Source organism: Salvelinus namaycush, chromosome 5 (genome assembly GCF_016432855.1).
Source record: "Salvelinus namaycush isolate Seneca chromosome 5, SaNama_1.0, whole genome shotgun sequence".
Classification (NCBI taxonomy): Eukaryota; Metazoa; Chordata; class Actinopteri; order Salmoniformes; family Salmonidae; genus Salvelinus; species Salvelinus namaycush.
Window position 1 is genome coordinate 23,249,796 of NC_052311.1, and position 14,867 is coordinate 23,264,662.

General features: G+C 44.5%; 1 protein-coding gene across 1 annotated transcript in view; it reads right to left on the reverse strand.

Annotated features, from left to right (window-relative positions):
* The window catches only part of LOC120048060 (protein transport protein Sec24B-like), a 30,299-nt gene that overhangs the window by 4,479 nt on the left and 10,953 nt on the right, over positions 1–14,867 (reverse strand). Inside the window, exons 4-19 of the mRNA XM_038993750.1 lie at positions 13,734–13,817; positions 13,388–13,515; positions 12,661–12,845; positions 12,278–12,380; positions 11,568–11,694; positions 11,356–11,465; positions 11,131–11,243; positions 7,177–7,295; positions 6,822–6,877; positions 6,431–6,637; positions 4,762–4,885; positions 4,467–4,625; positions 4,063–4,236; positions 3,723–3,833; positions 3,475–3,650; positions 750–887 (exon numbers count right to left, since the gene is read on the reverse strand). Coding sequence (XP_038849678.1) covers positions 750–887; positions 3,475–3,650; positions 3,723–3,833; positions 4,063–4,236; positions 4,467–4,625; positions 4,762–4,885; positions 6,431–6,637; positions 6,822–6,877; positions 7,177–7,295; positions 11,131–11,243; positions 11,356–11,465; positions 11,568–11,694; positions 12,278–12,380; positions 12,661–12,845; positions 13,388–13,515; positions 13,734–13,817 — 2,114 coding nt within the window. The remainder of the gene's footprint in view (positions 1–749; positions 888–3,474; positions 3,651–3,722; positions 3,834–4,062; positions 4,237–4,466; positions 4,626–4,761; positions 4,886–6,430; positions 6,638–6,821; positions 6,878–7,176; positions 7,296–11,130; positions 11,244–11,355; positions 11,466–11,567; positions 11,695–12,277; positions 12,381–12,660; positions 12,846–13,387; positions 13,516–13,733; positions 13,818–14,867) is intronic.

Genomic DNA, 14,867 nt, shown 5'->3' on the forward strand with positions numbered 1-14,867 from the left:
GTTTTCCTTTCCTGTGGCGGTCCTCATGACAGCCAGTTGCATCATAGCACTTGATGGTTTTTGCGACTGCACATGAAGAAACTTTCAAAGTTCTTGAAATGTTCCGTATTGATGGACCTTCATGTCTTAAAGTAATGATGGACTGTTGTTTCTTTTTGCTTATTTGAGCTGTTCTTGCTATAATATGGACTTGGTATTTTACCAAATAGGGCTATCTTCTGTATACCCCCCTACCTTGTCACAACACAACTGATTGGCTGAAACGCATTAGGAAGTTAAGAAATTCCACAAATGAACTTTTAACAAGGCACACCTGTTAATTTAAATGCATTCCAGGTGACTACCTCATGAAGCTGGTTGAGAGAATGCCAAGAGTGTGCAGCTGTTATCAAGGCAAAGGGTGGCTACTTTGAAGAATCTCAAACATAAAATATATTTTAATTTGTTTAACACTTTTTTGGTTACTACATGATTCCATGTGTTATTTCATGGTTTTGATGTCTTCACTATTATTCTACAATGTAGAAAATAGTAAAAACAAAGAAAAACCCTTGAATGAGTAAGTGTTCTAAAACTTTTAACCGGTAGTGTATTTTAGCAGGTAAAAAGGTTTTACCCCATCTACCTGCCAAAGTTGCTGGTGGACCAAAAAGTTATTTCCCACCTGTGTAGATCATAACACTAGGAGGTCAGTGGAGAGCTGATTTTGGATCAGTTGTTAAAAGCAGAGTGTCGGTGTGATCTCTCACCTGGTCTGACATGGTGTCCAGGCGGTAGAGGTCGGGGTGGACCGCGCGCATGATCTGCTGCAGCGGCTGGCTCTTGAACTCACACATGGCGAAGACACGCTCGTCTAGCTTGGTGCTGGTCCCCAAGCGCAGTGCTTTCTGTTCGGTGGAGAGGAAGAGGAAATAGGAGAAGAGACTCATGAGAAGGGGTGGCATTGACAGCTTGCTTCTAACTTAACTAGTGACTGAGATAAACAGTACATACAAAAGTTCCTCTGGCCAAAAGGGCTAGGTATGTGTAAAGGCCGGCTCAACCCAGAATCGTCCCAAAGCGCAATTTCATCTGTCCAAAACTGAAGCATCCCAAACTAAAATAGGTTAAATTGTAAAAAAATAAAAATTATACAAAATAAAGTAATATTCCAACATGGCTCTACTCTAGGACATAGGTCATTCACAGTGATTTTAAAGGCTAATATGTGGACTACTGAAATAGATCAACTCAGCCACAAATTCGCATTCAAATATTTGCCTCTAAAAAAAAGCAAACATTTGAAAAATATTCAAATCTATTTTGCATACATTTACATAATAAAGTCAACTGGACTTTTTTCCCAGAAGAAATGTGACAGCCTTATCCTAAAATTGATTAAATAGTTTTTCCCCCCTCATCAATTTAAACACAATAATGAGAAAGCAAAAAACAGGTTTAGAATTTTTTGCAAATGTATTACAAATAAAAAAACTGAAATATTACATCATAATAAGTATTCAGACCCTTTACTCAATGCTTTCTTGAAGCCCCTTTGGCAGCGATTACAGCCTCAAGTCTTCTTGGGTGTGATGCAACAAGCTTGGCACACCTGTATTTGGGCGTTTTACCTATTCTTCTCTGCAGATCCTCTGAAGCTGTCAGGTTGGATGGGGAGCGTCGCTGCACAGCTATTTTCATGTCTCTCCAGAGGATGTTCGATCGGGTTCAAGTCCGGGCTCTGGACGGGCCACTCAAGGACATTGAGACTTGTCCCGAAGCCACTCCTGCGTTGTCTTGGCTGTGTGCCTAGGATCATTGTCCTGTTGGAAGGTGAACCTTCGCCCCAGTGAGGTCCTGAGCGCTCTGGAGCAGGTATTCATCAAAAATCTCTCTGTACTTTGCTCCGTTCATCTTTCCCTCGATCCTAACTAGTCCTCCAGTCCCTGCCGTTGAAAAACATCTCCACAGCATGCTGCTGCCAGCACCATGCTTCACCGTAGGGATGGTGCCAGGTTTCCTCCAGAAGTGATGCTTGGCATTCAGGCCTAAGAGTTCAATCCTGGTTTCATCAGACCAGAGAATCTTGTTTCTCATGATCTGAGAGTCTTTAGGTGCCTTTTGGCAGACTCCAAGAGGGCTGTCATGTGCCTTCTACTGAGGAGTGGCTTCAGTCTGCCCACTCTACCATAAAGGCCAGATTGGGGGAGTGCAGCAAAGATGGTTGTCTTTTTGGAAGGTTTTCCCATCTCCAGAGGAATCGGATTGTTGGTCACCTCCCTGACTAAGACCCTTCTCCCCCGATCGCTGAGTTTGGCCAGCTCTAGGATAAGTCTTGGTTATTCCAAACTTCTTTCATTTAAGAATGATGGAGGCCTCTGTGTTCCTGGGGACCTTCAATGCCGCAGAAATGTTTTGGTACCCTTCCCCAGATCTGTGCCTCGACACCATTCTGTCTCGGAGCTCTACGGACAATTCCTTCGACCTCATGGCTTAGTTTTTGCAATGACATGCCCTGTCAACTGTGGGACCTTATATAGACAGGTGTGCGCCTTTCCAAATCATGTCCAATCAATTGAATTTAGCACAGGCTGACTCTAATCAAGTTGTAGAAACATCAAGGATAATCAAAGGAAACAGGATGCATCTGAGCTCAATTTTGAGTCTCATAGCAAAGGGTCTGAATACTTATGTACATAAGGTATCTGTTTAAAATTTTTAATAAATTTGCCAAAATTTCTCCAAACCTGTTTTTTGCTTTGTCAATATGGGATATTGTGTGTAGACTGATAAGGGGATAAACAATTCTAAAATGGATTATTTATAAGTCTGACGTAACACAATGTGGAAAAAGGGAAGGGGTCTGAATACTTTCCGAATGCACTGTAAATATAGGCTAAAACGCCGGTCATGTTTGACAAATACAATGTAGGATAATTAACATTAATGGCTCAAGGCTTGACTGTCGACACGGTTCGTTCAGATCAAATGGTCAAAAGAGAAAGGCCAGTGCCTGATGCACATCACCCACCTTGCAATCTGAGCAGAGGCAGTCTGCATTTAAAAAGAAATTTTTAACCATAAACTTTCCTTCCCTAACTTATTTATTGAATAAATTATTTTAGGGTGTGACCAATATTATTTATTGAATAACTGTCAGTTGGTGGCACCAAAGTCAGTGGCACCAGGGGAGCCCTGTTATGTGAATAAACAAGTTTACCAACATGTTAAGCTAAACGTTCAGATCTGTTGCATCAGCCTCATTGGTTAAATCATTTTTTGGGGTTTGTATGAATTTTGGCTCTATCGTCCAGACTATTTATACTATTTATCGTCCCAGGGATGACCTTAGATGTATGTGTGTGTGTGTGTGTGTGTGTGTGTGTGTGTGTGTGTGTGTGTGTGTGTTGGGGCATATGTACACAAACCCGAGATGTGTTTATGTGTACAGTCCTGTCTGCAGACTGTGTTTGTGTGTGTAGTGCACAGACTGACCTGTTTGAGTAGTGCCAGCACGTAGAGGGGGAAGAGACACAGGGCTGCAGGGGCGATGAGACCAGACTGCTGGATATTAGATACAGTGTTCTTGTATGCACTCAGAGAGTCCACCACCGCATTCACCAGGGCATCCCTGGCATCCGACAGGCTTGACGATATCGACCGGTCAATGGCTGTTCATAGAAATTGAAAAATCAGGTCCCATGAACAAATACAGCGTGTGTGAGAGATATACACATACTCACCCATGTTGGCTAGGAGGCAGGTGATGGCCTGAACGTCAGCCCCGGCATATACATCACTAAGCTGGCTCACCACTGGCAGACACAGAGTATGGACCCTGATGCGCCTCTTCCCTAAGAGGACGTAGAGAGGGTCACAGAAAGAATTAGAGAAGGGCGTAGACTCATTAGTCTTTGTTAGATGATACTAAAATAACTGTCTAGAAACAAATAATTAATTTGGGTAAAAGTAAAAAAGTGGAATGACTTCTCTACGAGCATATTTGACAAAAATTATTTCCACAATGAATTCAAATGTGAGAAGGTTGAAGAGATGAAACTGTGTGTGCGCGAATGCGTGTACCTTTGCTGGAGGTGTACAGCAGCGCAGACTGGAAGCAGGCCAGTGCGGTGTCGGCCAGGCTCTCCTCTATAGACATCTGCACGGCGAAGCCCGAGTCTGGGTTGATGTTGGCCAGGGACAGCAGGTCCGTCGAGCGCACAAAGAAGTTCCCGTGGAACGTGTGGATGGACAAGCCTGTCAACCAAGGAGAGAGGAGACCGACATACTTAGTAATGATAACCACTAAATAGATATGGAAATGGTCAATACATGTATACTGTTCATTTTGGCGAGTGACAACAGTAACTTTCAGAAAGAAAATAAAACCGCTAAAAGACAACACACACAAAAAAGAATAATCTAGAAGTAGTTTACTGTTGCAAAATCGTAACAACTACATACTTGTCTACATCTTTGAGACCTACCTTTGGTGCAGCGTATCCTCATAACCGCCTCGAAGCCGATCTTCCTGGTGAGGTAGCGCTCCAGATCCTTCTGGAACTTGTCCAGCTGGGCCGGGTTGTGAACGTGGTGCAACGAGGGGTAGTAGAAGATACTGCCCGCTGAGAACTTAGACATACAGGCTGGACCGAGGAGAGGGACAGAGGATGCTGTGGTCAGCCTGATGCTTAATGTTTACCCTAAGGACGGCTATATTCTATTTTATCATGAGATTTTGTCTGGGTTTTTTCAGCTAAAGAATGGGCGGTCACGTCTTACCTAGTGAGGCCAGGTCAGAGTACTGGGAGCTGAGGAGGAACAGGTCCACTCCTATCTGTTGGCCAGAACAGTCCAGGGCCAGCTTCTTGTAGAAGTCTGTGGCTGGGCCCAGGTGTTGGACCCCCTGTCACAACATAACATGCACAATAGACTTCTTAGAGAACTGGAACCTTACATCACAGAACCCTACTCAGGCATTTGGCTGTAACAGCAGAAGGCGCACCCCCCTATCCACATCGACGGGACAGCAGTGGAAAAGGTAGAAAGCGTCAAGTTCCTCAGCATACACATCATGGACAAACTGAAATGGTCCACCCACACAGACAGCGTGGTGAAGGCGCAACAGCGCCTCCTCAACCTCAGGAGGCTGAAGAAATTTGACTTGTCACCTAAAACCCTCAATTTTACAGATGCACAATTGAGAGCATCCTGTCGGGCTGTATCACCGCCTGGTACGGCAACTGCACCTCCCTCAACCGCAAGTCTCTCGAGAGGCATCACCGCGGGCAACCTACCTGCCCTCCAGGGCCCAAGCAAGTCTCTTCCTCTTATTGGTGTCCTTTAGTAGTGGCTTCTTTGCAGCATTTCGACCATGAAGGCCTGATTGACGCAGTCTCCTCTGAAGAGTTGATGTTGAGATGTGTCTTGAACTCAGTGAAGCATTTATTTAGGCTGCAATCTGAGGCTGGTAACTCTAATGATCTTATCCTCTACAGGAGAGGTAACTCTGGGTCTTCCTTTCCTGTGGCGATTCTCATGACAGCCAGTTTCTTTATAGCGCAAGATTTTCGGGATTGACTGACCTTCATGTCTTAAAGTAATGATGGACTGTTGTTTCTCTTTGCTTATTTGAGCGTCCTTGACATAATTTGGACCTGGTCTTTTACCAAATAGGGCTAAGAGAAACGACAGTCCATCATTAATTTAAGACATGAAGGTCAGTCAATCCGGAAAGTGTCAAAAAAGTTTTCAAGTGCATTCGCAAAAACCATCAAGCGCTATGAGGAAACTGGCTCACATGAGGACCACCACAGGAAAGGAAAACCCACCGCCAGTGATTTGTTTAGAATTCAAGGCACACTTAACTAGCATGGCTATCACAGCATTCTGCAGCGGTACACCATCCAATCTGGTTTGCGCTTAGTGGAACTGTAATTTGTTTTCAACAGGACAATGACCCAACACACCTACAGGCTGTGTAAGGGATATTTGACCAAGAAGGAGAGTGATGGAGTGCTGCATCAGATGACCCGGCCTCCACAATCACCCGACCTCAACCCAATTGAGATGGTTTGGGATGAGTTGGACCGCAGTGATGGAAAAGCAGCAAAAAAGTGCTCAGCATATGTGGGAACTCCTTCAAGGCTGTTGGAAAAGCCTTCCAGGTGAAGCTGGTTGAGAGAATGCCAAGCGTGAGCAAACCTGTCATCAAGGCAAAGGGTGGCTACTTTGAAGAATCTCAAATATATTTTGATTTGTTGAACACTTTTTTGGTTACTACATGATTCCATATGTGTTATTTCATAGTTGATGTCTTCACTATTATTCGACAATGTAGAAAATAGTAAAAATAAAGAAAAACCCTTGCATGAGTAGGTGTCCAAACTTTTGACTGGTACTGTGTTTGTGTGTGTCATGCCTGTGTGTGTGTGTGACTCAGCACTCATACCTTGGTGCTGGACCTCTGGTTGGGGTCCTCCCGGGACTGCAACAGGCCGGCGCCCAGTGTGGGTAGCTGGGTCTGGAACACGGAGACGCGGCCCCCCGTGGGGGACATGAGTTTGTAGGCAGCCTGCAGCGCCGGGCCCAGGGCACTGTGGGTCTCCCTGGTCTGGCTAAACATTCTGTGTAGGGAGGTCAACAGTACCCTCACCAGCTGGGAGAGGGGGGGAGAGAAAGAAGAGAGGGAGAGAAAGAGAGCAGTCAAAATCAAGCAACCATACATGGTCAAAAACACACCAAGATTCTCACCCTCACACGCCAGTCAAGAAAACCAGCCTGTGATGACACTGGTAAACACAAATAGTTGCACACATTCTCAGTCAAATAAAAACCTTTACCGCTCTGCTTTCCTTCAGGTTCACCAGGAGACTGTCGTGGGTTGGAATGAAGAGATCTACAAAAACAGAACCAAGACGGAATCATTTAATGTATCACAGCGCCAATTCAATTTCCTTAGATATTTAACTTGGAGAACACCCAAAAATTGTTTTATTTCAACCATCAGTAAATAAGTGACAGGTAAGTTTGAGGGAGTGGGGATGCAGTCAGTCTGCAGTCGTCAACACTACACTGTTGCCTTGCCAAGAGTTGTTTAGCAAGATAACAACATGTTAGCTAGAGCACAAACCGACTGACATTTCTAGGGAGTGGACCTGAAGATGGATGAGGGAAGCTGAATGAAAGAACACACACCGTCGATGTCGGAGACCACCAACATCTGTGGCTGTGAGAGGCTCTCTTGGAGGTTGTAGAAGTGGATGGTGCTGTTGAAGGTGATGAAGCCAACTCGGGTGCGCGTGTCCCCAGGCATCCTGAAACACAGACAGAACCCCCAGAGAGTCACCCTAGCCTTCAGCGTATAACAGTACTGGACAATGGAAATGGCAGGGAAATGGCAGAATCTCTCTCGGCTTTGACAATGTCAGTGTGTGTATGTGTACTGGAATTCTGGTGAACTCATTTCCACGTCAAAAAGTGTGATTATGGATTTGGCATTATGGAGTTGACGTGACAGATCTTCCAGACATCGAAACCAGCAGGGAACAGTTGTCAGAGCTAGTTTTGTTAGGTTACGACAAAGACCAATTGAATTTCCTGGGAAAAACTGGAATGACAGCCCAGCTCAAGTATTCCATGTCTCTTTTCCTGGCGAGAAAAACTAGATATACAGTTGAAGTTGGAAGATTACATTCACCTTAGCCAGATACATTTAAACTCAGTTTTTCACAATTCCTGACATTTAATCCTAGTAAAAATGCCCGTCTTAGGTCAGTTAGGATCAACACTTTATTTTAAGAATGTGAAATGTCAGAATAATAGTAGAGAGAATGATTTATTTCAGCTTTTATTTCTTTCATCACATTCCCAGTGGGTCAGAAGTTTACATACATTCAATTAGTATTTGGTAGCATTGCCTTTAAATGGTTTAACTTAGGTCAAACATTTCGGGTAGCCTTCCACAAGCTTACCACAATAAATTGGGTGAATTTTGGCCCATTCCTCCTGACAGAGCTTGTGGAACTCAGGTTTGTAGGCCTCCTTGCTCACACACACTTTTTCAGTTCTGCCCACAAATTTTCTATAGAATTGAGGTCAGGGCTTTGTGATGGCCACTCCAATACCTTGACAAGTTGCCACAACTTTGGAAGTATGCTTGGGGTCATTGTCTATTTGGAAGACCCATTTGCGACCAAACTTCCTGACTGATGTCTTCAGATGTTGCTTCAATATATCCACATAATTTTCCTACCTCATGATGTCATCTATTTTGATGAAGTGCACCAGTCCCTCCTGCAGCAAAGCACCCCCACAACATGATGCTGTCACCTCCGTGCTTCATTGGTTGGGATGGTGTTCTTCGGCTTGGAAGCCTCCGCCTTTTTCCTCCAAACATAACGATGGTCATTATGGCCAAGCAGTTCTATTTTTGTTTCATCAGACCAGAGGATATTTCTCCAAAAGTACAATCTTTGTCCCCATGTGCAGTTGCAAACCATAGTCTGACTTTTTTATTGCGGTTTTGGAGCAGTGGCTTCTTCCTTGCTGAGCTGCCTTTCAGGTTATGTTGATATAGGACTCGTTTTACTGTGGATATAGATACTTTTGTACCCGTTCCCTCCAGCATCTTCACAAGGTCCTTTGCTGTTGATCTGGGATTGATTTGCACTTTTCGCACCAAAGTACGTTCATCTCCAGGAGACAGAACGCGTCTCCTTCCTGAGCGGTATGACGGCTTCGTGGTCCCATGCTGTTTATACTTGCGCACTATTGTTTGTACAGATGAACGTGGTACCTTCAGGCGTTTGAAAATTGCTCCCAAAGATGAAAAGTGTGCCCAAAGTAAACTGCTTGCTACTCAGGCCCAGAAGCTAGGATATGCATATAATTCGATTTGGATAGAAAAAAACTCAAAAGTTTCTAAAACTGTTAAAATTATGTCTGTGAGTATAACAGAACTTATTTGGCAGGTGAAACCCCGAGGACAAACCATCCAGGAAAAAAAATGTTGAGGTCACTCTCTTTTCAATGGGTTTTCTATGTGGATCTAGATTTCTAAGGCACTTGTTTGCAGTTCCTATCGCTTCCACTAGATGTCAACAGTCTTTAGAAATTGGTTGATGTTTTTCCTTTGAGAAATGAAGAAGTAGCCATTTCCTATCTGGGTGGATAGCCAAGTGTACTGTTGTGGTTGGGGCGCGACCTGAAAGCTCGCTCCACTTTGTTTTCGTCCGGTATTGAACACAGTTGATTCCGTCTTAAATTTGATCGATTATTTACGTTTAAAAATACCTAAAGTTGGATTAGGAAAGTTGTTTGAAATGTTTGGATCAAGTTTACAGGTAACTTATTAGATACTTTGTAGTCATGTTGCGCGAGTTGGAACCGGTGTATTTTCTGAATCAAACTGCGCCAAATAAATTGACATTTTGGGGATATAACGACAGAATTTATCGAACAAAAGGACTATTTGTGATGTTTACTGGACATATTGGAGTGCCAACAGAAGAAGATCTTCAAAGGTAAGGCATGAATTATATGTTATTTCTGACTTTTGTGTCGCACTTGGCGGGTTGAATTATGATTTTCACGTGTATGTTTGATGGGGTGCTGTCCTCAGAGAATAGCATGGTTTGCTTTCCCCGTAAAGCCCTTTTGAAATCTGACACTGTGGCTGGATTAACAAGACGTTCATCTTTAAACCGATGTATAACACTATGATTTATGAATTATTATTCATTGTTGAATTATTATTTCTGTTTTTGAATTTGGCGCGCTGCTATTTCACTGGGTGTTGTCAAATCAATCCCGGCGCGCAAAGGGATCACTAAGAAGTTAACTTGGCTTTCGCAGATTTTTAGAAAAGGCAGGGCAGGATGGATATAGGTCTATAACAGTTTGGGTCTAGAGTGTCTCAGACGATACGAAAGAGGTTGAACAGGCTAGTAACAGGAGTTGCAACAATTTCAGCGGATAATTTTAGAAAGAGAGGGTCCAGATCGTCTAGCCCAGCTGATTTGTAGGGATCCAGATGTTGCAGCTCTTTCAGAACATCAGTTGTCTGGATTTGGATGAAGGAGAAGCAAGGGGGGGGGGGGGGGGGGGGGGGGGGGGGGGGGGGGGCCAGGGCAAGTTGCTGAAGGGGGTGCTGAGATGTTGGCCGGGGTAGGGGTAGCCAGGTGGAAAGCATGGCCAGCCATAGAAAAATGCTTATTGAAATTATCGTAGATTATTGGTGGTGACAGTGTTTCCTATCCTCAGTGCAGTGGGCAGCTGGGAGGTGGTGCTCTTATTCTCCATGGACTTTACAGTGTCCCAAAACTTTTTGGAATTAGTGCTACAGGAAGCAAATTTCTGCTTGAAAAAGCTAGCCTTAGCTTTCCTAACTGACTGTGTACATTTTTTGAATGGGGCATGCTTATTTAAGATGGTGAGTAAAACACTTTTGAAGAGCAACCAGGCATCCTCTACTGACGGGATGAGGTCAATATCCTTCCAGGATACCCGGGCCAGGTTGATTAGAAAGGCCTGCTCCCTGAAGTGTTTAAGGGAGCATTTGACAGTGATGAGGGGTGGTTGTTTCACTGTGGCCCCATTACGCACGCAGGCAATGAGGCAGTGATCTCTGAGATCCTGGTTGAAGACAGCAGAGGTGTATTTAGAGGGCAAATTGGTCAGGATGATATCTAAGAGCATGCCCATGGTTACAGATTTAGGGTTGTATCTGTTAGGTTCCTTGATAATTTGTGTGAGATTGAGGGCATCTAGCTTAGATTGTAGGACGGCCGGGGAGTTAAGCATGTCCCAGTTTAGGTCACCTAACAGTACGAACTCTGAAGATAGATGGGGGGCGATCAATTCACATATGGTGTCCAGGGCACAGCTGGGGACTGAAGGGGTCTTTTATATGTATGCATGCTGATTGACTTAACTGCTAAAACAGAATGCACCAGAGAGATTCATTTCAATATTCCTCCAGTTCTTACGCACTTCCAAGCAGGCCAATGCAAGCGGCCATGTTTTACATTTCTCATTTTAGTTCCCCCCCCCCTCTTTGAAATGGAGCCTAAACTACAAAAAGAGACTCTTATTTTGAGAACTAAAAGGTTGCCAAATACTATGTATGGACTCTATGGCAAAGCGACTCACTTGTCCAGGTTTTCCAGTAGGGTGTGACAGAAGACGTTCAGGTAGCCTCCCTCCACCGCGTTGTGAGACACATCCAGCACAAACAGGTACACTGCAGGCTGAGGGGGACGCAGCTGGGGAGAACACATGCTTTACTCAAAACATTCAACCAGTTCACATCTGCAGTCTGACGTGTGTCTGATGGAGACCTGAGGGCAAACTGCTTCTGGATGGATGAATACTAACCATGTAATCTGAAGAGGCTATGAACTCCACAGTGGAGTTCTGTACCTCTGGCCTCTTGTGGGGCTCTCCATATGAGCGGGTCACTGGGTTATACATGAACTCATCAGGAACTGAGGAGAATATTTACATTCAGGTGATTTAGCAGATGTTATTGAACATCAGCATTTGGACAGTGCTGCCCTTGTACACATATTGAATAGAGGGATCCGTACCATCGTTGACCCTGTAACAGAGATTGCATTTCCATCTCCTCTGGTCCAGGAAGGAGACGAAGGGGTTAATGTAGGTACGACAGGAGCGACATCTCACTATGGTGTTGGACGTGATCACTGGGAGTTGCTATGGATAGAGAGAGATTCTGTGATGAAGATGACTTTTTGTTCATCTGTGGTTTGTTACAAAGTTATTTCTGAAAATTTAGTCTAAACTCTATATTTGGCCTAACCTGCATCTGCAAAATGCATCTGTAAGAGTGGAATCCTTTCTGTAAACTCCTTATATCAACACCGACTGGCTTTTTGTACTTTTACCACTTTGCACTTCGACTGAACCTAAAACAATGTATTTTTGCACCTCCTCATCCTCCATCTCAACCTGCATTGCCTCCTGCTGTTCTGTTTCTGTACTCAGTTTAACTTCCTATGACAGAATGACAGGGTTTTATTTAGGGGGCATAGTATAGATTAACACTGAACACCAGTCAATATAAATAGCCAATAGTTTTATTCTAAGATATTCAGTCAATTCCACAACATTTGTTCTGTGTTATGTTCCAATGTAGCAAATTGCCTTTCCAAGTTCATAGCTCCCTGAAATGTCAGTTCCTTACACCTATCCAATCCTCTCAGATCTACACCAGGAGTTAGGAGCCAGGGGATGTTTGTGGGCAGGGCCCTGGTTGTGTTCGGGTTGGATGTCTTACTGCCAGGTCTCTGAAGGGGTGCAGGAGCAGGCCTAGGGGAAGCCGGGCTTTATTCAGCAGGGCCTGGGTCTGGGGGATGTTGGTCAGGGTACACCTGAACGTGCTGTGGAGGCCAGAGAGAAGAGCGTTTAGCACTGCCTTGCCAGGCACGAGCTGATATGTTTCATTGAGTTAGCGGAGACTATGGAGAAACAATGCAGTGTGGAGATAGAGAAGTACGTTTGAAATCAACAATGTTTTCAATATGTGTTTTGCTTGATCCTATCAATAAGCTTGGGAGACCTGTCATTTAAAGTGTTTCAGTTTATGCTGCATATTGTCAATGAGTTTTGTGCTCAGATACCAGCATATCCTCAAACCCACAAACTCTCCCTCCCTCTTACTCCGGGCTGCAGTTGGCCTTCTTTAGGTCAGCGCTGAGGTTGGGTTCGGGGGCGTCCAGGGGCCGGTGGGGCAGCAGGTTCCTCTCCTGCAGCAGGTTGACTGGCCGCAGTGCCTCCACCTCCAGCTCTGGTACACCGCTCAGTCCCCCAAGGGCCGCAGACAGTTGGGACATGTTAGGGAAGGGCTGCACGGACAAATGGGAGGCAGTTAGTCCCACAGTAAAATGAGATAGGTAGATCATTACCACAAGGGTCAGGTGTGGAACAGAGATGAACATGATAGAAAGGAACGGATTAGAACTGTATTGACCAGTGGTGTAAAAAGTACTCAATTGTCATACTTAAAGAAAAGTAAAAGACACCTGACTAGAAAATTACTCAAGTATAAGTGACCCAGTAAAATACTACTTGAGTAAAAGTCTAAAAATATTTGGTTTTAAATATAAACCAGACGGTACAAATTTCTTAAGATTTTTTATTTTGGAATGTAGTGAAGTAAAATAAAAAGTTGGCAAAAATATAAATAGTAAAGTACAGATACCCCAAAACACTACTTAAGTAGTACTTTAAAGCATTTTTACTTAAGTAATTTACACCACTGGTATTGACTTAGTAGGCGAACTCCTTTTCATGTATTTCATGAGGGACCATATTAGAATGAGAAATATATCGTATTTTTATCATTTCAGTCATACACAACCAGGTAGGTTGCACCAGAACATCTTACCTGTGGCAAATGCTGATAGCCAGTTTGGTTGTACCCGCCGTGTGAGGGGGAGGAGTCTACCCTGGAGACCGGCCTCTGCTGATAGACTGGCTGTTTGGGCATGTCGGCAGACGGAGGATTGGAGAACTCTGGAAATAAAGAGAGAAACATTAAAGTTGCATGTACCAATGGATAGCTGCCCGCTGAGTACATTTGGGACTGTGGTTGAGTGGAGATATGTGGCAGAAGAAATTTTCAATTGGATGACGGATCTGCCGTCAAGATGGGTTGGGTCAAATTTTTCAAATGCCTCCGCAATGCAGAGTACATGTATCGTTGGATGTTAAGAGCTGAGTAAAGTGTGTACCTGGGTAGCTGCCGCCTTCCAGGGAGTCGTAGCTGTTGGGCACCGGGGACGCACTGCCGGTGGTGGTTGAGGAACTATCCCCGCCTGAGAAAGGAGGGAGGTGAAGAACGAAACAGAGTTGTGAGGAGCTGTTGTCTTTCAACGGTTTAGTACAACTCTGCAGGGCCTTGGACATGCTGGCGGGAGAAAAATAACACATGAAAGCTGCTAAAATGGGAAAATAGGTGAAGCCACAGACATATAACCCAACTCAGTGGCCTTGTGGGTAGAGTGTCCGCTCTGAGATTGGGAGTTGGATCCCCGGCCTAGTCATACCAAAAACAGTAAAAATGGGACTCAATGAGCCTTTGCATGGCACTCAGTATTAAGGAGATAGATTGTGGGTAAGGTCCTGCGATAGACTAGCATCCTGTCAGGGGGTGTACTTGTACATCAAGTTTACTTACGCTACAGAAACAGGAGATAGGCTCCTGCTCCTATGAGCCATTCCGGCTCGCATAAGCCAAGGCTACTTACTTATAGAGAAACAGACAGCTGTTATCATCATCAACTCCCTAGGCCATGCACACAGAGCCTTTCCTTCCATCTCTTGAGTAATTAGGTAGAGAGGCTATGGGGCACTATGAGAGAGTGCTTTTAAGTCTCAGTCACATGCACATCGGAGTTGATTAATCAAATTGGGCCAAATGGAGGGCTGTGACAGTGAACCAAGATAGCACTGCCTGCGCAGGCCAAGAGCTCATTGGATGAGCTCCAATTATCCCAGGCAGCTAAATCTGACTGCCACCCCACTGGATTAAGTGATCTGGATATTAGTGAAACTGGCAGGCTGGGGACACAAGGATGATATGACTGACATGCCCTTGTTCTCATATGAATTCATGTCATGTGAGATGTCAACACAAAACAGAAAAAAGGTAGGCATAAACAAAAAATGTTGGCCAAGCAACAGAGAGAGACAGAATGATAAGTGACCTCATCAAACGGGACAAACATCTGCGACTTGAAAATGACAATGGAAATGATGGAATGATAGAGAGCGTTTGGAGTGTAAGATGGGGAGGAGGAGCACACCTTTAGCAGGAGGTGCTAGCGAGAGCTAGTGCTGACATGCCTAGGCCTCTACCCTTCTCC